Source organism: Anastrepha obliqua, chromosome 4 (genome assembly GCF_027943255.1).
Source record: "Anastrepha obliqua isolate idAnaObli1 chromosome 4, idAnaObli1_1.0, whole genome shotgun sequence".
Taxonomy (NCBI): Eukaryota; Metazoa; Arthropoda; class Insecta; order Diptera; family Tephritidae; genus Anastrepha; species Anastrepha obliqua.
Genome location: NC_072895.1, coordinates 29,185,586 through 29,211,206, shown reverse-complemented (window position 1 = coordinate 29,211,206; position 25,621 = coordinate 29,185,586). Strand labels below are relative to the sequence as shown.

The window sequence follows — 25,621 nt, the reverse complement described above, 5'->3', positions numbered from 1 at the left end:
AAAAACTATACTACAAAACAAAATCTTAACTTAAAATGCGAACGCCTGTGCATGCCAGTATTGTTGGATTTCTGTGTGCAAGGGATTAATTTCTCACTCGAAAATACTTATAACTTTATTTTTTCTTGTTCTTTACCAATAGTAACACTCAATTTTTGAAGGTTATCGTATTGACCCAAAACAATTATTGCATAAAAATTCCACTAATCGCCTTGACAAACTTTTACCATAAAAACTGTCATAAATCTTACAGTATTAACACTAAGAAGGCCGACATTTTGAATTACCTAGAAAGCTCAATGCTTTATTTATGTGTGTATGCATGTGTTATGCTATTATTTTTGTATTTTATTCATTATTAAATTAAAGTAGTGAATGAATTTAATATATAGTAAGTATTCAGAAACGTGTACGATGGAAGAGTCTTGTCGAGGCTCTATGCTCCAGAGAGGAGTGAACAAGGAAAAAAAAACAGAAAGTTAAATATTAAGGAGAACAATTCTAAGTACACTGTTGGTGTTTGAGTATGTTTTCTCAATTTACCGCTATGGCCTTTCTAGTGTTAGGCAAGAATTTAACTCCTTCTATGTGTGAGAAAGAGTAATAAAAAGACTTGTGTGACAAATTGTAACAATGAATTTGGGCATAAACCTGTTAAGGATGGTCCGAGACTAATTTATTATTATGAATTTTATTATCACATATTAAAGTTGAAACTAATTGAAAGATAGGCGAAAAAACTTGCATGCATGTATAAAAAAACAATCCACACTAGGCACACACATCAATACAATAACAATCAACTTCAAGGTCATCAGAGCGAACGAGCGCACTCTGAGGTGCATTGCATGAGTGTGTGTGTGCGAGTGTGTGCGAGTGTGTGAGTTTGTTTGGAGCAGTTGAAAAAAGAGTTTCAAGTTCAACATTGCACTGCCAAATAGCGTCTCGATGCATGCAGCCAACGCCACAGGCATATGTATGTATGTATGTGTAATGACGATGGTGACGACTAGAGCGCGGAACTGAATAGCGACAACAAATGCGGTAATTTAATACTACACCTATAACAACAATGAGATGCTGAGGCTTAAGCAAAAACAAAACAAAAAAATAAATAAAAAATTATATATTAAATAACAAGCGCGAAAAGTATATACGCAAGCATGTGTACGAGTATATATGTATGTATGTGTGCACAAAATCATGCAACATGTGCAAGAGGCTGGCGCTGCACACCAAATTGGCAAATCTTACTCCCATTGTGCACCGGTAAGCGCACGCTCGTTGTCTTACATGCGTGCATATTATGCATATTTACTCGTATGTGTGTATGTGTGTGCATACGTATGTATATGTTGCTATTGTGGTCGCGAAAATTTAAAATAAAAAAACATTATAATATAAGCGCCCCTTAGAATTTTTAGTATTTTTTTCTATTTTTCGTATTTACATTTTACTAAATTACATATTTCCAACTTTGTATTAGCCTAAAGATTTCATATGGCTTAAAAAGATTGCTTCGAGGCATTGTTAGCAACGTTGCAACGCGGCCACAGCAAACTTTGTTGTCACAGGAACAAAATGTTAGCAGACAGACAACAAATACTCGTTTTTATTGAACTGCGCTTATTTGGCGTTTATTTTGTGTATAGTTAATTTTAGCAGCACACACATACATACATACATACACATATGTATATGTTCATGTATGAGTATTTGTATTTTTTTGCTAATGGTGGCATTAGCAACAATTAACCAACTGGTATCTTGAGTCACTTGAGTAGCAGCGAAAACAAAAATCACACACATATAATAATTTTTTTATAATGTCCTTTTATTTAGTATTTTTTGGACGACTGTTTAATGCAGGTATTTATTATATTTTATATGTTTCTATGCGACGAGTTTAAGTGAGAAAATTTTTAATTTAATAAAAAGACTTAGCATTTAGGCAATTGAGTAGGTACATATCGAATCCGCCTAAGTCCACAGACGAGATTCTTTCAGATGTTTATTGCAATGCACACTGAGCGAACAAGTAAATAGTTTAAATTAAAGCCAAGCGCCTAACTAATGTCGGTTAGGAAAAAAAAAAACGTATTTAAAAATTAACGATTCATTCAAAGGTGACCAAGTCCAACCAGAGAATTTTAATGAAATGAGAAGGCGGAAATACCTGTAAAAATGTTAATATAATCCTTTAAGAATATGTCACAAAATTTTTAGAACGTAAATTTAAGTATTTCTTATATTATAGATCGTCAACCGTGACGACTCTGATCTTTGCGTTCGAGCTCTGGGAGAGCTTGAAATTTCATGTATTCAAACTTTAGACGCGTTTTTCTCAAAACTAAATTTTTCTAATTGGCATACACGATAACTCGAAAAGTTATTGACCGATCTCCCTGAAATTTTGCACACATCTTTTTTATGGCATTACTTTCTATGTGTTTCAAGTTTTCGAAAATTTTTGGAAAAAATAATTTTTTCGAAGCAAAAATAGTAGGAAAATTCGCCCCAAAATTAACATTTTTTTTTTAAGCATTTAATTCCGCGAATTTTCTTTTCCATTTTTGTTTAATTCATATAAAAATTATGACATTAATAAACAAAAAAATGTTTGGTTTTTTGTATTCAGGTCACTGACGCCGATGCGAAGCGACCTTCCTGGAAGAATTGAGTGTACATCCGCCATTGTAAATGATTAAAATAAAAAAAAAAATGTATAAATAAACTGTATGCCAATTTTGGAAAAAATATATTGACTTCTTCATTTTGAATAAATTTTATGAAAATCAGGGAAAATATGGCCGTTTACAGGTATCTGTCTCCTTAAGTTCATTGCAGCAAATTGCATTGCATATTTTCACTTATTTAGCGGGAAATCGAAAAGCTTCATAGTGCGTGTGTTTGAAAAAATCAATAAAAAAATAATGGCAATATAAAAATTTTGCCGTCCAATAAAGCAAAAAACAGGAGAATATTATTAAAAGTCAATGTTGAAACTTTTGGTATGGGGTTTTTAAAGTCAAATATCTTCGGTTCTTTCGGCGAATCTATTAAAGATGGTATCGTGTCCATGAATTCAAAAACAATTTTTTTTTTTGATGTTTTATAAATTCTCTACAGAGTTTGAGGAATTGAAGAAAATTGAAGTCTGAAGTCTTTTTCAGAAGCAAAAATTTTTTTTTTTTGATTTTATATAAATTCTGTATAAAGTTTGAGGTATTGAAGAAAATTTCACTTATAAAGACTTTAGCGGCGAAAACAAGTTTTTTTATTTCTAATAAATTCTGTACAAAGTTTGAAGCATTGAAAGAAAATTCACTTATAAAAGCTTCAGTGTTGGAAAAAGAATTTTATTGATTCATTATTAATTCTGTAAAAAGTTTGATGCATTCAAGGGAATTCCAGTCTGAAGTCATTTTCAGTGGCGTTTTTTGATTTATTATAAATTTTGTACAAAGTTTGAGGTATTGAAAAAAATTTCACATAAAAAGCCTTCAGTGTCGAAAACAATTTTTTTTATTTAATATAAATTCTGTACAAAGTTGACGAAAATTGAAGACCTTTTTTTTTGAAACCTTTTTCAGTTTTGAATTTTTTTTTGATTTATTGTAAATTTTGTAGAAATTTTGACGTATTGAAGAAAAAAAAAATTGTCAGTGTCGAAAAACAAAATTTTCATTTTTTATAAATTCTGTACAAAGTTTCATATAGTAGAAAATTTCACTTGTAAAGGCTTCAGTGTCAAAATTTTTTGATTTTTTATAAATTCTCTACAAAGTTTGGGGTATTCAGTGTTCAGGGTTCAGTGTTGAAAAAAGAATTTCTGCTTTATTATAAATTCTGTTCCATGTTTGAGGTATGGAAAAAAACTTCACTTATAAAGACTTCAGTCCTGAAGATACAATTTTTGATTTATTATAAATTTATAAAAAAAATCTATAAATTTTCATAAAAAATTTGAAACTTTTTTATCAGAAATTTGAGTGGGCAGTTTTATAATCCATTAAATGCAAGTGTAAAGCAGTTGAAAATTCGCATTGATTTTTTATAGAATTTTTTGCTGATTGTGTTGTGCAATTTCTTCCATATAACGATTGCTCGACATTTTTTTTATGTAGAGAAAATGCATAGGAGCGCCCGCAAGCAAACAAAAACGGCAAAACTCAGCGCAATTTTTGAGCCACTTCCAATTTGTGAACAAAGTGATGTTAAGATTTGGTGAACTCTGAAACTGCACAGTCAGATTTTTTTTATTATTTTTTTTTAATTCTAAAATTCATACTAAAATTTAATGGGATATAAAACTGCGTACCCAAAATTTGTCTAAAAATTCTGACTAAAAAGTTTGAAATTTTAATGCAAATTTATTCAATGCAAACATTTTTTTTTCAAGCTGAATTTGAGTTGTACATTTTTTGTTGTAGAATAAATTATATTTTTATAAAAAAAGTAAAAAAAAAATTAAATAAATAAATAGTCAGCACCTTGCAATATTGATTTTTTTTTAATTTTGTTTCAAGCTGAGTTTGGGTTATACATTTTTTTTTAGAATGAATATTTTTATAAAAAAACTAAAAAATAAATAAAAAATCAATACCTTGATATTTTTATTTTTTATAAAAACAAATGAAGGAAAAAAATAGTCAGCACCTTGCAATATTGATTTTTTTAACTTTGTTTCAAGCTGAGTTTGAGTTATACATTTTTTTGTAGAATAAATTATATTTTTATAAAAAAACTAAAAAATAAATAAAAAATCAACACCTTGATATTTTTATTTTTTATAAAAACAAATGAAGGGGAAAAATAGTCAGCACCTTGCAATACTGATTTCTTTTTAATTTTGTTTCAAGCTGAGTTTGAGTTATATATTTTTTTGTAGAATAAATAATATTTTTATAAAAAAACCAAAAAATCAACACCTTGATATTTTTATTTTTTATAAAAACAAATGAAGGAAACAAATAGTCAGCACCTTGCAATATTGATTTTTTTAACTTTGTTTCAAGCTGAGTTTGAGTTATACATTTTTTTGTAGAATAAATTATATTTTTATAAAAAATTCAAAAAAAAATAAATAAATAAATAGTTAGCACCTTGCAATATTAATTTTTTTTTAATTTTGTTTCAAGCTGAGTTTGAGTTATACATTTTTTTTTAGAATGAATAATATTTTTATAAAAAATTCAAAAAAAAAAAAATAAATAAATAGTTAGCACCTTGCAATATTAATTTTTTTTTAATTTTGTTTCAAGCTGAGTTTGAGTTATACATTTTTTTTTAGAATGAATAATATTTTTATAAAAAATTAAAAAAAAAAATAAATAAATAAATAGTTAGCACCTTGCAATATTAATTTTTTTTTAATTTTGTTTCAAGCTGAGTTTGAGTTATACATTTTTTTTAGAATGAATAATATTTTTATAAAAAATTAAAAAAAAAAAAAATAAATAAATAGCACCTTGCAATATTAATTTTTTTTTTACTTTTGTTTCAAGCTGAGTTTGAGTTATACATTTTTTTTAGAATGAATAATATTTTTATAAAAAAAACTAAAAAATAAATAAAAAGTCAACACCTTGATATTTTTATTTTTTATAAAAACAAATGAAGGGGAAAAATAGTCAGCACCTTGCAATATTGATTTTTCTAACTTTGTTTCAAGCTGAGTTTGAGTTATACATTTGTTGATGTAAATAGAATTAATTATATTTTTATAAAAAAAATGAGGAAAACAAAAGAGTCAGCACCTTGCATATGTCGACTGTTATTATTGTGAACACAGGCCCAGAAAACATTTACATATAAACTCATATCTGATATTTATTATCATTTTAACGAAGATTACCTGCACTGGCGTTGTTAATGAATTCAGGTGATAAAATTATTTTTATAGCTCCACCTAAATAATTCACTACGTTAAACACTTTGCATTTGTTGACGAGCACAGATTTTCACTTTAGAGAAGGTTTTTTTTGTTTTTTTTTTTTTGACAAAGTATAATCAAGAAGGAGCACAAAAATCTCTTGCACACACAAAGCAACTGTAAAACCAGGATTGAGCTGCGTCTGTTGCAGTTTTACGCACGTCTTCGCAGCGTGAAAGTTTCAACAGTAATGCCCATGTGGACGCACAAAAAGTTTGAGGCAAACAACGACAAGCCAATCAATGCCACCCAAACGCTGTTCATTGCTTTAATAATAATTTATATTTCCAATTACAATTTCTTTTTTGTTGTTTTTGCTGCTTTACTTAAAACAAAGTATCAGCTAATTAATTAGTATTAGAATCCAATTTTTTCATATCTACACTGTTTATTTCCACTTCACTTCCCATTTGAGTGTCGGGCGCCAGCAAAACAAAAACATGTCCGCAGAGGGCGAAAAAACAGCCACGCACGTGCAGTAGAAGCAGTTACACCATTTTTGGACGCACTGAGTGACGTAGTAGAAGTGCACCACCACCCAAGCTATAAACGGTTGAGCACTGAGCACACACACACACACATACACGCACGTACGCACGAGCAGCGCCAGCCCAACAAATGTGCAAATTAATTTATTGCTGCAAATGGAATTGTCAGCGTAGGCCGTTGGGATGCAGTTGGCTGAATCTGCATTGAGGCGTTTTACAGTTACACTCGGGTGTATTAATGTTTTGTATTTTTTATTTTTTCGTTTTGCTTGTAATATATTTGTATGTATATTTATTTGCGCATATGTTTTTTACATGTATGCGTGTATGCGCATGTATTTGAAATATTTATTGGTAGGCGCGCGCGCGTTCAACCCACATTTGCTTTCGTAGCGCTCAACTGTTAAACTGAAATGAAATTTGAAGCTAATAGCGGCCAGCAACCAGTGGCCAGCGACTAACGCTCACCTGTCGCATTTTGTTTGCGTCGCGTCGTGCCGCTGTCAGTATGCAATGCAATGCAAAAAAAAAAAAGCAATGCGTCAATTAACGTCACGAAGGCGACAATAGCGAAATTCTGTCTGCTTAGTAAGAGCAAAAATGATTCATTTTGTTGTGCTACTGTTGGAGGCCTCATTGCAAGCGGGAGTGGCGTCAAGTGGGGCGAAAAAGTTCAATCAGCTGTTGTTGCGTGCACTGGAAACCGTTTTGTTTGCTTTACTTCACATGCGCATTCGCATTAAATTCACTCAATGGTATTTAGAAATTTATATGCGTGCGCCGATGTGAATGAATCTCTGCGTGCTTTGAAGGAGTGGGACAAGCAACAACAATAACTATTCAAAAATTCTTATATGCCAACTTTTTTATACAGACTCGTTTGTATTTGTTTATATTGGGTTGTACGCAAAGTAATTGCCGATTTTACATATAGACGGCGTTGATAATTGTTTTGAGCAGCTTGTGACTATTTGAATTTTTTCTTATGACAGTTATTAATATAGCTGTCACTTTTAGCTTGCTTTAGAAAAAAGAAGCGAGTAATTTCGTTTATATTGGGTTGGAGAAAAAGTAATGTCGTATTTTGTCAATTGAGTGCGACTTTTAAACATATCTTGCGTTGTACTTATTGCAACGGGTCACACTAAACGGCGATTTGAAGACGATTATCTGTACTACAAGTGTCTGTTTGACAATGTTGTGATCGTATATTTCAGTCTTAAGTTATAGCGCGTCAAAGATGGAGTCCACCAAGCAAGAAATTCGTCATATTTTACATGTTTACTACCTTAGAGGTAAAAATGCAACGAAGGCGGCTGCAAAAATTTGTGAAGTTTATGGGCCTGATACTGTAACGATTCGCACAGCACAGCGTTGGTTCGATCGATTTCGTTCTGGTGTAGTAGATGTCGCTTGATGCACCCTGTACTGGTAGGCCAATCGCCGTAGAGATTGATAAAATCGTTGAAATTATCCAAAGAGACCGGCATGTGAGCATTCGCTCAATTAGTCAAGAACTAGGTGTAGATCAAAAAACCGTTTGGAATCATTTGCAGAAGGTTGGATTCCAAAACAACCTGGATGCTTGGGTGCCTGACGTGTTGACGCAAAAAAATCTCTTGGACCGAATCAACGCTTGCGATTCTCTGCTAAAACGGAACGAACTTCACCCATTTTGAAGCGGATGGTGACTGGCAATGTAAAGTGAATCACGCACGACAACGCCAAGCGAAAAAGATCGTGGTCGAGAAGCGGCGAGCCGGCCCAAACCATCGCCAAGCCCAGATTGACCGCCAGGAAGGTTTTTCTGTGTTTTGGTGGGATTGGATGAGAATTATCCACTATGAGCTGCTCAACTATGGCCAGACCCTTAATTCGGTCCTCTACTGTGAGCAACTTGACCGTTTGAAGCAGGCGATTGATCAGAAGCGGCCAGAATTGGTCAATAGGAATGGTGTTGTGTTCCACCAGGACAACGCTCGTCCTCACACAACTTTGATGACCCGCCAGAAGCTACGGAAGCTCGGATGGGATATCCTTTCGCACCCACCATATAGTCCGGACCTGGCACCAAGTGACTATCATCTCTTCCGGTCCATGCAAAACGCCCTTGGTGATACCAAGTTGGCCTCAAAAGAGGCTTGCGAAAACTGGTTGTCTGAGTTTTTTGCAAATAAGGAGGGGGGGTTTTATAAAGGGGGGATAATGAAGTTGCCTTCTAAATGGCAACAAGTTTGCGAACAAAACGGGGCATATTTGACTTGAGTCGGATAATTCTAAGTACGTTAAATAAAGCGTCAAATTTCGATCACAAATACGACATTTCTTTTTCCCCAACCCAATATTTGTTTGTTTGGTGTCAATTTTAATAAATAAATAAAAATAAATAATTGGCGCGTACACTTCTGTTAGGTGTTTGGCCGAGCTCCTCCTCCTATTTGTGGTGTGCGTCTTGATGTTGTTCCACAAATGGAGGGACCTACACTTTCAAGCCGACTCCGAACGGCAAATATTTTTATGAGGAGCTTTTTTCATGGCAGAAATACACTCGGAGGTTTTCCATTGCCTGCCGAGGGGCGACCGCTATTAGAAAAATGTTTTTATTAATTTTGCTTTCACCGAGATTCGAACCAATGACCTCTCTGTGCATTCCGAATGGTAATCACGCACCAACCCATTCGGCTACGGCGGCCGCCGAGCCCACAAACAAATAATTTTCGTCATATTTTACTTTACTATTTCCGTAAAGGAAGAAGCGTAGAGAAGGTTGCTAAAAAGTTGCGTGATTTATATGGCGATAAAGCCGTAAAAGAAAGACAGTGTCGAAATTGGTTTATCAAATTCCATTCTGCAGATTTTTCACTTAAAGATGAGCAACGTTCAGGCCGGCCAATGTTGTTGATGAAGACGTTATCAAGGCTTTAATCGAATCGGATCGTCATGTAACTTTGCGTGAGATTGGAGAGAAGTTAAATATACCAAAATCAACCGTTCATGGGCATATAAAGAGTCTTGGACTGGCTTGATATTTGGGTGCCACATGAATTGAAGGAAATTCATTTAACAAACCGAATCAACGCTCGTGATATGCATCTTAAACGCAATGAAGTGGATCCGTTTTTGAAACGGATTATCACTGGTGATGAAAAATGGATTGTTTACAATAACGTCTATCGAAAACGAGCATGGGGTCCAAGTATGATGAAGCGCCACAAGCCCCTTAAAAGGCTGAAGATTATGTTGTCAGTTTGGTGGGACTGGAAGGGTGTGGTATATTTTGAGCTGCTTCAGAGGAACCAAACAATTGAACAAATTGAATACAGCCATCAACGAGAAGCGACCAGAATTGATCAATCGTAACGGTATCATATTTCATCAGGACAACGCTAGATCGCATACATCTTTGGCCACTCGCCAAAAACTCAGAGAGCTTGGCTGAGAACTTTTGATGCATCCACCATATAGTCCTGATCTTGCACCGTCAGACTACCCTTTGTTTTGGTCTTTGCAGAACTCCTTAAATGGTAAAACTTGACGGCAATGACGAGGCTATAAAATCGCACTTGGTTCAGTTTTTTTTGTAAATAAAGGCCAGAAGTTCTGTGAGCGCGGAATAATGAATTTGTCGGAAAGATGGCAAAAGGTTATCGCACAAAATGGGAAATATATAATTGATTAAAGTTCTTTCTAAGTTTTAATAAAAATGTATTTACTTTCTTTTAAAAAATCGGCAATTTCTTTCCGGACAACCCAATAGTAATTTATTCTATGTTGCTGCATTAACCCTAAACTTGCAGTGGGGTCTGGGAGACGATTTTGAAAAAAATCGCTTCGACGTTTTTGTTTTCTGAACATCTTTTAGTAAATTGTTTCATACTTTTTTTAAGTTTCACGGCGTTCAGAATACTGACGAAAACGCAGAACACGTCATGTTTTATTGCGTCCGCTTCAGAAAGGAACCAGCTATCCTGGAACAAGCCCGCCATATTGATTGGGAACGCAAAGCGATGCAGCAACAGTTGCAGCAACAGAGAAGGCGGACAGTTTCTGACGAACCGACAACAAGCACAGACGTTTGAGTGAAACACTCAATACAGTATCGTACAGCGGGCAAGTTGCTTAACAAACATCCGGTATTTTAAAGGTGAGCTTTGCTACCTCCGCTGCTGATCTCTACGCGCGCACTGTTTTAGTTTTAATTTAGACCCAAAGTCGGCGCCTCTTAGTGGTCATTTTTAAAAAACTCTTTCCCATTATTAATTTTGGTACTCTTTCGGTAACTATCGATGATGTTTGTGATGGAATGCGGGGTATTAAAAGCTCTGATCTTATTTCTTAAAAAAATGTCCTGCCTTTGCAGCCCTGTTTTTTGATTTTTAATTTGGGATTTTATGGACACGCAGAAAGCTATATCTATCACTTGGCACTAAGTCGTATTTGACGCCCAGAAAGGAAAATATTTTTCAGAGCCTTGCTGAAAAGGTATTTCTGCCAACTCTCAGACTCAACGTCACAGATTTGTATATTACTTTTCGTGAATGCTACAGGGTGGGCCATATAGCGTTTGCTTTTTGAACCACCTATTTTTTTGAGAATGGTAACACAAATGACATGTCAAATGTGTTTATAATTTACTTAAATGTTTGACATTTACGAAATGGGACGCTATACGCTTGAACAAAATCGGGAAATATGGAAAACCCATTTCCAAAGTGGTGAGTCTTCTTCTTCTTTTCTGATTTTCACATCGGTGGCTACGTCAATAAGCAAAATTGTCGATTTAGGGCTCAGAAAATCCACACGTTACTGTAGAGAAGCAAATGCATCCACAACGAGTCACTGTTTAGTGCGATTTTTGGTCTGGCGGCATCATCGGGCCATTTTTTTCGAAAATGAGCGAGGAGCCGCGGTTACAGTAAATGGCGAGCGTTACCGTGACATGCTCAACGAGTTTTTGTTTCCAAAAATTGAAGAGGATGACATGGACGACATTTGGTTTCAACAGGACAATGCAACTTGTCACACTGCCAAAGTTACACTCGAACTTTTGGCTACCGTTTTTGAATTCCGATATCAATTGGCCGCCTCGGATCTGTGATTTAAGCTCGTTGGACTATTTTTTGTGGGGAGCCGTTAAGGACAAACGCTATGCGAACCATCCAGAGACGATTGATGCTTTAAAACACGAAATCGAAGTTTCCATTCATGAAATTGGAGCCCAAACAATCGAAAATGTGCTTAAAAATGGGTTGATCGAATGGCCTACTGTAAGGCCAGTCGTGGCAGTCATTTTAACGATATTATTTTTCATTCATAAATGACAATGTTCAATCTTCAAAATAAAAAAAAAAAGTTTGAAAAAATATTGATTAGTTTTTTTTTTATAGCCGATTCAAAAAGCAAATTTCAAATGGCCCACCCTATACAAAAAAAAAATCATCTAAAACGCGCTCACACAAACCACATTTTGCAGGAATAGTTTTCCGCGCAGTGTTCGAGCTCAGATAAAATAGACGCAAGCCATATATTTTGAGATATTCTGGGTGCCAAACTTGACTCTTGCCGACAATAATTTCACTCATAATCATCTCTACGCTTTATTGAAAATAGGTCCAGCAGAATCTTACTGCCTTATAATTCATAAGGAATTAACTTAAGTACTTACATTTAGAAAATCACGCAGCCACACCACTTCCGGTTTTGGATCGCCAACAACTTCGCAAAATATAATCACCGTGTCGCCTTCATAGGCTTCGCTAGAGCGCGGCTTAACAACAAACATTGGCTCTTTGGAGTACCTGAGAAACGAGTGAACATAAAAATATAGCGGTATCTACTCACTATTCTACAATAACACTTACGGTAAGTCACACTTCACAATGGCCGGTATCTGACTGGCGGCACGCTGTCCCTGCTGTAGTTGCTCTTCATCGGGCTCTTCTATTACCACACGACAACTACTCTCCACCTTGCCGACTGCATTTGAAGCGGTGCACACATAAATGCCAGCATCGTGCGGTGTGGCATTGGCAATGATTAATTCTACAAAACCATTGGTGTCCAGGGTGGCGCCTATGCGTCGGCTGGGACGCAAACGTACACCATTACGATGCCAGGAAACACCCACAGTAGGGTAGGCCTCCACTCTAGCGGTGAGGCGTATCTCCTGCCCCTCTTGATATATGTACAAGGGATCGAGCGGCATATAGAATTCCGGTGATATATAAGCACGTATACCTTTATCCACGACTAACGAACAATGGCATGAGACCGAGCCGAGTTCGTTCTTAGCTGTGCAGGTGTAAATTCCACTATCATCCAAAATTGTGCTAGCCAATTCTAGTGTATGGAACTGACCGTCGTCCGTAATGAGGCAACGTCGATTCTCTACGATTTGCTGATCATCCTTGTACCAAATCACTTCCGGTGTGGGATAGCCTACAACTTGACAAGTCAAACGCACGGGATAAGTCATTTGTACGCGTCGATCACGCAAACGCATCGTGAAAATAGGAAGTGTGTCACCAACAGACGCCACCTTGTCGGAGTGAATGATTTCCTTTAGCTTTGTATCGGCTTCATACAGACGTGGATCTGAAACGATTTGAAGTCGCGCAAAGGTCGATACTCTGCCCTTCGAATTGGTCGCTTCACAAGTGTAACGACCTGCATCCAACTCAGAAACTAGCGCAATGATCAGCGTGCAGGTGGAACCGATTTGACGAATTCGAATGCGCTCCGCTAGTGGGCTGATATGCATGCCATCCTTATACCAATCGATTTGTGGGCGCGGCGCACCACGTACCGTACACTCCAGCACCAGTTGTGTGCCCAGCAATGCCTTCAACTGGCCCGGCAATATCTTAACGAACTCTGGCAGGCACTCTGCGCCGCCTACCTGTAATGGACTGCTAGTCTGTACCGATGGTCCCCATCCATAGCGATTTTTGGGCGTGACACGGAAGTGATATTCGACATTCGGTTTCAAATTAAAGGCGTCGAAAGAATTGATGGGTGTCAAACCCAACTCCTTCCACATAGCGCCACCTTCATGACCAACAATCCAAGCATCCACGCGGTAGGCGATAACCGGCGCAGAATTATCGCGTATCGGCTTACCCCAAGAGAGTGAGATGTGCGTGGGACCTGAATCGACTACCAATGGCTCGGTAGAGATGGGGCCTGGCGGATCTGCGACATGTTGAAATAAAGAAAGTTGATGATTACTTAGTTGTCAAGTGGACGCAAAAATATCAAGTGGGGTTTGTGGTGGTGCCCTAACGACCATAACAAGTAAAGTTGAAAATAACTCTCGAAACCTTCGAAAATTGATGGAACTCAATAAAACACCATGCGATTCCCCGGAGAAACATTTTTATTTATTTTCATATTGTTTTTGTATCTAAATGTATAAGCTGGATATGATGTAAACCATATAAAATAATTTGATCACGTTGAACAGGAAATATCGTAATACAATTGTGACTAAATAATTGTAAAAAAGTAAAAGATGCAACTTATCAATTGGAATACTAAAGAAATTTAAATACAATATTTTCAAATCATAAATTTTCAAGAAATTCAAATCTCTAAACAAAACAAATTAAAACAAATTCAAATCCATAAAGCGCTTTTGAAAAATCTGCAAAAAGAAGCATACGGAATAGAAGAAGTTTTAAGAAGTGGAAATCTTCAAAACGTGTAACGAAAATTTCACAATTGACCGGACGAAAATTCAAGGCTGACATACAAACTACATTTCAAACGAACGATGCAGCAGGAAGAACTGAAAGCCCAGTTAGTCTAAACTTAACTTAACTTCGCGTAAGAACGATTGTTAACTTTCTTATATATATAAGTATATACATATATATTTCCTGTAGCTTCTAGGTGGAACGAAGGGCCTCAGCAAACAAGTTAAAACGCGATTTATTTAAAGCTAAAAATTTCATTTGTCGCCAAGTGCGGCCAGCTGTTCGCGCTTCTGCTTCCACTGCTCCACCTGTTAGATGGCCTACCGCATCTCCGACTGCCTGGCGGATTCCAGTTTAGTGCTGCTTTTGAAGGACAGGTATCTGCTTCGCAAATGCCCAGAGGTCGGTATTAGTGGTGATATCAGGCCAGAAAAGGCACACAATTTTTCGACCAGCTGTTCGCGCTTCTCCTTCCACTGCTCCACCTGTTAGATGGCCTACCGCATCTCCGACTGCCTTGCGGGTCCCAATATAGGGCTGCTTTTGAACGACGGGTATCTGCTTCGTCAATACCCAGAGTTCGTTGTTAGTAAAAATATCAGGCCAAAGCACGCGCACAATTTTTCGAGACCTACGATCCATAAATACCTGAAGTGGTTGTATACTCTACAAGGCTCTCCACATGCTCGTCCTAACGTATGGCACAGAAGCGTGGACGATGACAACATTGGATGAGACGTCATTTGGAGTGTTTGAAAGAGAGATACTGCGGAAAATTTTTGGAACTTTGCACCTTGATGATGGCGAGTATCGTAGGCGATGGAACAATGAGCTGTATGAGCTTTACGAAGACAGAGATATAACGCAGCGAATAAAGATCCAGCGGATTCGTTGGCTGGGTCATGTCGTCTGAATGGAAGCAAATGCTCCGGCTCGGAAAGTATTCGATGTGGTACCAGCTGGTAGTATCAGAGGAAGAGGAAGGCCTCCTCTGCATTGGAAAGCTCTGGTGTGTCTAGCTGACCCCGGTTAGCACAAGAAAGAAACGACTGGTGCCCTTTGTTGAGCTCGGCTAAAGTCGCGTAAACGGATATCGCGTAAGTCAAGAAGATGCAGTAGGTTGTATATCACGCAATGTTGTGTTCCTTGTCTCACACCCATACAGAAGAACAGACTTTACAGTAGATTCAAAAATCCTCAATTTCGTGCGCCTAGATATACGTGATGATCTTCACAGTTTGTCCAAAAGATCAAACACAGGGCGGCCCTTTAATACTCGACCGCGAATGTCGCCTGCTGACCCGCTATTTTTGTTGATGGCGCTTCCGAGATAGCAGAACTCGTCTACTCGTCTTAGTGACATTTAACTTTTATTTTTATCGGCAAGCTCTATGTATAATTCACTCTCGAGGGACTTTGATTGAAGTTGTTCGGCACAGTTTTCATTGGAATTCGCGCGAAAGTGGCTTACAGAACCTGCTGTTATATTTCATTTTTCAGCTTTTCGACAGTTAACCGTCGATGATGCCATATCAGGTGAGTTGGAAAAATTAGCATCTGAAAAGCCATATTATCTCATCGCTCTCAATTTAACAAAATAGGCAAATTAAGACTTTGAAATCTACGAGTTCTCAAGCTTCTTGTGGTGGCGTGATTTCTGTCTAAGCTTTCCATATCACAGATTTGGTTAAGTTAAGTTACGGTACTTAATTCTAGACTAACTGGGCCTTACACTACAAACTCGCTCAGTTACTAACACGCAGGACAACAAGAAAACAGAAGACAGATTTTGTTTTTTTTTTACATTTACTACGAAAACTCACCTCTGAAATATGAAACGTCAGGGAAACTTTCGAGGCGCTGACCCCAGCGTGGCGATGTCGGCGTTTCGGAGCGTGCGCGTGGCATTACCTAGTGAATCGAAATGGTGTGCACACACAGGCACCCAGAAAAAAAAAATCAAAAACAATCACTTACACAAACAGAGATGGGAATAAGGATATCAACTGAAAAGGGAACTAGAAATACAGGACAACAAGACATACAACAAAAATAGCTGCCTCATGTAAAGAAGCTTTATTATTTGTGCAGAGCTTTTTTTGTTTTGTTATTTTATAAGAGGCGTGGCTTGCCATTTAAGCATAATTTTTGGGATTATTCTTTCCTTTTGGGAGCCTTAACCTATAAAAAAGAGTGCAAGAAAGCGAATAGTGGTTAGTAATGGCAAAGAGCGATTAAATTGCAATTAAAAAGCAAGTCATTTTAGCACTTAAGGGGTTAGGTCACTGTAGAAATTAAACAAAAAAAAAAAAAAAAAAAATTTTTTTTTGCTTAAAAGCCGCCCAGCTACCCTACAGAAGGCATATGCAAAAATTTTGTCATAGTCCACCTCAGTCCGTTGGGTACGGATGATTTTTTCGATACATTACATATACAAAGTATTTTTTTAACTTTTTTCGTTCTATTATTTTTCAAAAAATATATATTTTTTGTGTTATCACAAACGATCGGCAACGGTCTAGGTTAGGTTAGGTTATGGTGATAATCGGTCTCACAACCAACTCACTTAGACCTTACAGGACCGTTGCTGCACGGGCACCCCATTTACTTTCCTTCGTGGAACCATTTAGTGACTCTTATGAAACTTAGAGCTGACCCCCGCCAGACAGCTCTGTAAGGGAATTGAAAAAGTATTTACCTAGACAACCTGCTAGGGCTGGACAATCGCAAAGGAAGTGCTGAACTGTTTTTTCCTCTTCCTCATTCGGCAACGGTCTAAGTGAGTTGGTTTAGATACCGACTGCCACTTCTGCCTACCTAACATTCTCGTGCTTACGAGAATTTAAGCCTACGTATGGCCACTCGAAGCAATTTCCCATCGCAAGTAATGAATGGTTTGGGCCGCAGTGATCGCTGATGAACGCTCTCCAATCGTTTTTATCGAGCCTGGTGTCAAAGTGAATGCAACTTATTATCGGGAAAATGTTTTAGAAACTACTTTAGAGCCGTGGACACAAAAACATTTCGGTCGTAGACCATGGATGTTGCAACAGGACTCGGCACCGTCTCATAAAGCTCGTTTGAACCAAGAATGGTTAAAAACTCATGTTCCACACTTCATTTCGTCCACACAATGGCTTTCGAATTCGCCAGACGCAAATCCGATGGACTATTCCATCTGGTCCATTTTGGGGAGCAAGGGGAGGACTAAAAAATATGCCAGTATGGATGCGCTGAAAAAAGCGATTATACGAAAATGGGCCAAAATACCTCAAGATCACATTCGTGCAGCGTGCAACTCATTTTTGACCGTTTGAAGGCTATAGTCAAGGTAAAAGGTGGTCATATCGAGCTAAAGTGAATATATGTTAAAATTGTAATAATTTTTGAACAATTTTGTCTTTGAAACAAACTAATTTCACACAAAAAAGTTATGGTGTTTTGAACTTGCGTTCATTTACTGAGCGCAGAGCCTTCGAATGTTTTCTTTTGAGCTTGACGGCTTGGAGAAAGGCTTGCTACTCAGTGGCAGTCTAATGCGAGTATATGGGAGGCTATGGCATCCTGTGGTGATCTTTTTAATACTATCTTCATATGGACGCAAAGAAGCAAAGCTCAGCGCTGAGTCTTTTATAAAATCTAGAAAAACTAGAAAAAACTATCCGTATCATAAGCCTGCTGATATTTTTTTTTTTTTTACTAATGGATCACCCAAGTTTTACTCTATCTTCGAGAGCCCGTGAGTGACATTTAGAGCAACATTTTAGTTTAAGAAATAGACTTGAAAGTGGAGGTGGAGGTGAAGGTGCTTCATTACCTCCAAAGAGGCGAAAAGCAATAATTTTTCTTATACTTTTGACGTTTCAGATCGTTTTGCACTTACTTGCCATCGACTAAAAGTCGTTGCTCTAGTAAAATCAGGTTAAAGAAGTTTGGCCACTGGAGGCAATCTCTAAAGAGACATGGTAGTATTGGAACGAGAAGAAATCTGCACCGAAGCTGGTGCAGCTGTCCCCACTGACGGCTCTAAGATGGAATCGGGAATTGCAGCAGGGGTTTTCTCCAAATCAGTCAATTTTCTAAAAACTGCCGAATACTGCTAGTGTTTTGCAGGCATGCAAAATGCTTAGGGAACGGGAGAGCAAGGGAGATTTTAACATTTTTTCCGATAGTCAAGCCAAGATCAAGGCTCTGACGACGCCATGGTGCATATCGAAATTAGTCAACGCCGGTAAGAAGGAGATCAAATCTCTTTTGCGTGCAGATAACATTTCTCTGATCTGGGTTTCAGGATATAGGAGCATAGAGAGAAATGAAATTGCTGATGAGCTTGCCAGGAATAGGGCTGAATTTGTCTCAGAGACTTCCTACTCGATCATCGACATCCCCCTGACTGTTGTTAAAGAGGAATTACACAACATATTTATCAGGAAAGCGCAAAAAATAAAAAAAAATATGGAGCTCCATTTCTTCGTGTGGTATTTCGAAAACGCTTTAGCCCCAGTAAAATAGACGGAGGACCCAGAAAGTCTTGGGGACTTCATGCCATTCAAAATTCAAACACGTAGTTGTGCCAACAGGCCAATAATCGTTCGACACCCCCGCGGAAAAGTTAGGTTTACCATTTAATCTTCATTGCATAAGCTGTGGAGACCTTTCAGAGCAGGAGAGACTATTGAGCACCTTCTCTGTAAATGTCCAGGTTTGTCAGCTAGACGATTGAGGTACTGGGTGCTTCTTTCTTCGACAGTCTGGGACAGTGCGCCAACCTAAGTCCCATGAATCCTCTCCATTACATCAACAGCTCTGGCTGCTTGTAGATAACTGCCTGTTGCAGGTCTCATAATGGTATCGAAACGGCGCTTTAGTACTACTTGAGGAGTGCCAGAGTGGTACTTCAACTATTTCACCTACCTACTGGAACACAAAAGAACAAATCAAGTCCCTGCCCCTTATCTGAAGTTATGGTATTTCATGAATTTTCGAATAATTATTACTTCCTCTTGGTAGATACCGCAATTCGGTTTCAGTTTCGGAGTCTAAACTGCTCTTGCGCACCGTGTTCGTGGATCTGAAATGCTTGGGCTCGCTAAACTTGATAAGAGATATATTTAGCTTCTAAGAAGAGTCGAAGGAGAGTGATCCAAAGTATTTAAAATACAAATTGAGCAACTGAGAAAAAAGCGAGTGCAAAATCAATATAATCATCTATAGACGAGTGTCCACTGTATGTGTTCCTAACTATACCATCTGCAAGAGTATGAAAGCAGGAAATACTCAGCTGCAACCATAGTCTCATTGTTCGTTAAATTGGTGATTCATCCAGAATCCAATTAGCGCTTCCACAACATTTTATTGCCACCTCCGTGCTACCAACTTATTTAATGGTTATTTACAGCGTAACTATGTCCAGTCTGTGTGGTTTAAGAACCTTATTAGGTTGTTGACGTCTAAGCCAGATAGGTATTTGAGGCTCTCGAACAGTGGTTTGCCCGGGGCTGACATTCTCTCCTTCCATAGAGCAGGGCATTCATAGAGGAAATGGAAAATCATTTCCTTTTTTCCTCTGGTTGTTTACAACTGCGACAGTGTGCGTTGTGGGGGATGCCTGTTTTTCCACGATAGACCAGAAGCCTGCTATCACCGCCCTGAGTCTGCAGGCAACCCGTCGTTTCATGTTTGTTGGTGGTTGTAGGTGGGCCAAGACGTTCTGCTTACTTTGCATGTTATCTGATCTCTCCCTCTACAATCCGCGATTCGTAGTTTTGTTTTGGGGAGATTGCATTCTTGATTACACCCAGTAGTGTGAATACCGATTCTGCAAGAATCCAAAGATTCATGACAGCTCCCCCGCTTGCCAGTGCGTCCGCTTTTTCGTTACTTTCAATGTTCCGATGTCCCGAGACCCAGATGAAGGTAACTTTATGGTTTACACTCAAGGTGGTAAGGCTATTCCTGCTTTGTTCCACCAATTTAGAGGTTGCTGCGACCGAATGCAGTGCTCGGACTGCAGCTGGGCTGTCCATAGTCCCATAGTATGGATGCTTTTCCTTTCTATTGAAAGCTACTTCGCAGCAGACATGCCAAATACGAGGCGTGTTCAAAAAATAATTAGCTCTGCTTTAATTATTATCGCTCTAACTCACCGTCAGAACTCCCTTAAGCACATAAATGACTTGCTCTTGCTTAGAATGTATTGCATTATATATGTATGTGTGAGTGTATTAGTTTATCAATAAAATCATTAGTTTAGCTAAATTTTCACTTCACTTCACTCCACAACTTACCGCAATGGTCACAAATACTCTATCGGTGCCAAAGTTATTGCGCGCAACGACGAAGTATGTGCCCGAATCGGCGATTTGTGAACTTTGTACCGTAAATCTTGTATAGTCATCCGACACCTCCTTACTAACTCTGTCCGACTTGGTTATATCCTTGGTTCCCTTCAAAAACGTCACTGAAAAGAACAAAATCCATATATACAAATTATTTAAATTACCCAATTTGTACTTCCCACTCCACTCATTTTACTCACATTTTGGTTTGGGCTCGCCCGCAATACGGAACGAAATCGAGAATGGATCACCGACTAATATTTTCATTTCCGGTTCTGGTCGTGACAAAAACAGCGGTGGACGTTCATTCTTCGGTGCACCGGTAGCCACATCAACACTCACATGCGATTCAATACGACCGAAGGCATTCGAAGCACGACATGTGTAGGTACCCTCGAGTTCGGGTTGTGCATTCAGTATGGCTAATGTATATACACCATTTTCCATGAATGTTTTTATACCCGCCTGACCAGCGACAGGTTGACGATTGCGTAACCATTGTATTTCCAAGGGTGTGGACGACTGCATGAATTCAGCCGAAATGGCAACTGTACCACCGGGACACACAGTCTGGTTGCTGAGCGGTACACTAAAGTGTGGCTTATTTGGATCGCGATGGAAGTAGCCATGTGTCTTCTCGAGTGCAAAGCGTTCACGTCCAACAAAGTCCACTTGGTGAGTAATCTTATTTTCGGCACCCTCGTTGCGAGCTACGCACGCATAGAGACCGGAATCCTTCTCAGTTGGATTATTAATAATCAACTTTGTATAGCCATCCGCAGACTCAACAATGTGATATTGGTCGCTTTCGTTGATCAAATCGGAGCCCTTCATCCATTGGATGTCAGGACGTGGCTTACCGCGCACGCGACAATCCAGCACCAATGTATTCTCGTTAATCGAATAAGTATCTGGAGGGACAGATGTGTACATAAATACTCGTAAATTTAAGAAATGTTATTGCGGATTTGAGTAGAGCAGGTGGCAATCAAAATGAATGAATGGAAAATTTTCTAAAAACAAAAAATGGCCGGTAATTTTACAAAATCTTATTGCTGAAAATAGCTCCTCGAATTTGACTGCCATCTACCCAAGCATGCGTACATAAAACAACACTTAAGCACCGAACACGACAAAAAATATATTTAATTAAAAAAAAGAGAAGTTGAGTTAAAAGTCGGAGCAAATTTCTCTATTTCGCTCCCGCATATCGGTCAGAAACTATTTATGTATGTAATAACCTATAATAGACCTATTTCAACAATACTCCACCTCTGATTGACTGCACAAACGCCGAAGGCTCCACGGCATCCTCGTAGTGCTTGTAAATGCGTAATTGCGCATGCGTAAACGTTTCGCCGTAATCATTGATGGCACGACACGTATAATTGCCACTATCCTCCACACTCGTCACACCAATTTCCAATGAGGCTATGCCATTGCGGAACATGGTCAGAAAACTGCCGTCGTTAGGTAGTGGCCGATGATTCTTGAGCCACTCAATACGCGTATCGCCGTCGCAAACCACATTGCAACTCAGCCGTATGCTGGAGCCCTCGGTAACCGTGCGATCATGCAACAAAGTGCTAAACAATGGTTTACTCTGGGCAATCATGCCCAATGGTCGGCGTTCTCTCGCGCGTTTGATGGCTGCTTCAGTAGTGCTGTGCGCTGACACTTCGCCATTACTGCGCACGGCTTCGTAAGGAGTTTGGGATGAGCGCCGGCTATGCGATATATATTCACCGTTAGTAATAGCTTCTGTAGTTGTAGATATTAAGCGTTTGAGATCGCTGGTACGTATGGATTTGCTGATGGCATGGATGAGATCGTTGGTCTCGGCGAAGCAGGAGAAAGTGCCACAATCCGTGGGAATAGGATTGCGTATGATCAATTTCCGTATGCCACCCAACGCTTCGATAGACTTGTAACGATTATTGGAAATGCTGTGATCATCGCGCAGCCAAGTAACATTCGGACGGCCGTGCACTTGACAGGTGAGTGTGATCTCGTTGCATTGCGCGTCATATGATTCTGGAGGGGAAAGTATATATCAAATGGGTTACTACTTGCCCTAACCACTACCAATTCATACCACTACGATTTCTTCTCACAAAATTAAAAGCATACCACTTTTTTCTTACTACAAAAAAAAAATCAAATAACGCAAAGTTTCAAGATTTGTAAAAAATTTTGCAGAACTTTTCAAAATTCCATGAAAAATTTCACCTTTTTAAATAGGATTTTTTGAACCTTTTTGTGTCTGCTTTATAGTCCATTCAAGTTTAGTGCAACAAATAGCAACTTATGGCCAGTCTATTATTACGAGAAACTCAGTACACTTCGGAGAAGACTGATTACAGCATCCCGACGATAACATTCAATAGAAATTTTGCCACTCTCTTTCCATCTAAAGAGGAATGGAATAAGGGATTCTCACTAAACAACTTCGACACTATAATCTCCACATCTGGCTCTAAAATGGATTGTGGTGTACCTGCTCCAAAACATTATATTCTCATAGACTTAGAATTGAAAAATCTGTGCGTTTTCCTTATATCTGCAGTGTCTTTCAGACGGAAGTATTGGCAATTGAGGAAGCCTGTATGTAGGCTACTAATCGCAGATTTCTATTTGAAAGGCAATTTCGCGATTCTTTCGGATAGCCAAGCTGCAACCCAGGCACTGGATTCGCCTACAACAGCTTCTAAACTGGGAGAACAAATCTGCTACACAAAGCAGGAATAGCCTTACCACCTTGAGTGTAAACCATAAAGTTACCTTAATCTGGGTCTCGGGACATCGGAACATTGAAGGTAACGAAAAAGCGGACGAACTGGCAAGCGGGGGAGCTGTCATGAATCTTTGGATTCTTGCAGAATCGGTATTCACACTACTGGGTGTAATCAAGAATGCAATATCCTCAACATGCCTCCGAATCGCGGGTTGTAGATGGCGAGATCAGACAACATGCAAGGTTAGCAGAACGTCTTGGCCCACCTACAACCACAAACAAACGTCAAGATTGATAAATATGAAACGATAGACGGTGATAACTAGCTTCTGGTCTATCGGAGAAAAAGCAGCCAGAATGGGTATCCCTCACAACGTACACTGTCGCAGTTGTAAACAACCAGAGGAAAAAAGGAAACGATTTTCCATTTCCTCTGTGAAGGGGTTATACGCAGTTATGACTTTCAAAAAAATCGATTTTTTTTATTGCATTTTTGTAATGTACATATATTCAAAAGTATACGCACGAAATTTGAAGTAGATCTAAGCAATACTTTCGGAGTTATACCTAAATATGTAGAGATGCCTCGGCACGTTTTAAGGTAGGTATTGAAACTTTAAACGTGTTTTTTTCAAAATGGCATTTTTCAAGTCGGTGTACACGATATCTCGAAAACGGCTTGTTTGATCGGTCAACCGTTTTAAGGGGGGCCTCTACTGTAAAACTTAAAAAAAATCGATTTTTTACTTTTTGTTGAAACATACTCAGAAACAACTCCAGAATGTTCCATGAAAATCTTAAAAAGAAATCTTGAATAGTTTTCAAGTTATAAAAGTTTTAGCAAAGCAGGTATAAACTGAGCGCTCAAGCGGTTTACGGTCATATGCGCTTGATCAAGAGATAAGACGTTCCCTACTCCAACCTTCTACTTGGTTACCCATGTCAGAATATCTATAGATTCTCGTACAGAGGCTCTTCTTGAAGAGGATAATGAAATAGTAAGAGCAGACGAAATGTTATATGGGGCAGGAATAGCTGATTAAGCTGTAATTATGAAAAATTGTTTAAGCGTGTTTTTCTCGAAACCACGTTTTCAAAATTGCCCACATCACAGCTCCGTGAAAAATTAACATATCAAGCTCAAACTTTGATAGTATATTTTTAACAATATTTACTAGTTTTTAAAGCTATGGTGGGAAAAAATTTATTATTTATAACCCCTTTTTTAATAACAAAATGCAACAAAAAAATGTCGATTTTTTAAAAAACTTCAAAAATTTTACAAAAAAATTTTTTTTTTGCAAGTAATAGGCTTAACAACTAAAAATAATGATATATAATAAAAAAAATTTGGTTTTTTTCATTTCAGATTTTTTTTAAATGCGCGACAGTGTGGGCAGATTTCAAAAGGCGTTTCGGGGGAGCGGCTGTACAGCTGCCATTTTGAAATGAAAATAAATTTAAAAAATTTTTTTGTACACTCAAGACCTGTGTTTATGTAACCCTAAACTTTTTTTTACTAATTAAATTAATACAAGTATGAAAACAAAATCCATGAAAATTTGATTTTTACAGTAGAATCCCCCCTTAACTCAATCTTTAAAGATACATTTTCTAGTAATTAATCGTTCCTTTTGTAAATCTGATACTTATTTTCCATTTTATAATCAATTTACGGTCAAATTTTAACGTAAAAATCGAAATCATTTCTTTTAAAAGCTGCCATTTTGTGAAAATTCACTATTTTGATTAGCCGAACGATTAATTACTAGATAATCTAATATATTAACAAAATTTGTTTGGTTTTTTGATTTCAGATAATCCAATCCTGATTTATGATGTACACCGTAAATCGCCTTTTTTTAAAGGAGGTTCCAGAAATCGCCTGCAGCGCGCTCTATAATCAACATTTTCATAAATAAAAAATTTTGTTACGTTCTTGAAGGATGCTTTTATAACCGCCAAAAATTTTCAAATTAAAATATTCTGAAGTTTCTTCAGGATAAATCCTTGACAACCCGTCTTTTATTTGCTTCATAACTGCGTATAACCCCTGAATGCCCTGCCCTATGGAAGGAAAGAATGTCAACCCTGGGCAAACCACTGTTCAAAAGTCTCGAACTACCTGTCTGGCTTAGACTTCAAAAACCTAATAAGGTTCTTAAGAAATCCAGACTGGACAAAGTCATGCTGCAAATAAACTGGTAACTAGGATGTGGCAATGAAATGTTGCGGAAGCGCTAGTTGGATTCTGAATAAATCCTCACTTCACTCAACCAACCAAATGCAAGTTTTAATTAACTAAAAAATACCACCCATTTAATTTTTTTTTTTGTTGTTGATAGTGCTTCTATATAAAAAAATTCGAGCAGGTACTAGAAGAAAAAGCGTGACACTTCGGTGAAAAAATTGTCAAAAATCAACGGTATTCA

The 25,621-nt window shown here is 37.8% G+C and overlaps 1 protein-coding gene across 3 annotated transcripts in view; it reads right to left on the bottom strand.

Annotated features, from left to right (window-relative positions):
* Positions 1-25,621, bottom strand: part of LOC129246318 (myosin light chain kinase, smooth muscle) — a 94,059-nt gene that overhangs the window by 59,374 nt on the left and 9,064 nt on the right. Inside the window, exons 5-9 of one of the 3 annotated variants that reach the window (XM_054885038.1) lie at positions 20,656-21,366; positions 20,405-20,577; positions 15,941-16,028; positions 12,285-13,614; positions 12,089-12,221 (exon numbers count right to left, since the gene is read on the bottom strand). In XM_054885038.1, the coding sequence (XP_054741013.1) occupies positions 12,089-12,221; positions 12,285-13,614; positions 15,941-16,028; positions 20,405-20,577; positions 20,656-21,366 (2,435 nt within the window). The other 2 variants (XM_054885039.1, XM_054885040.1) reach the window with 2 other exon arrangements.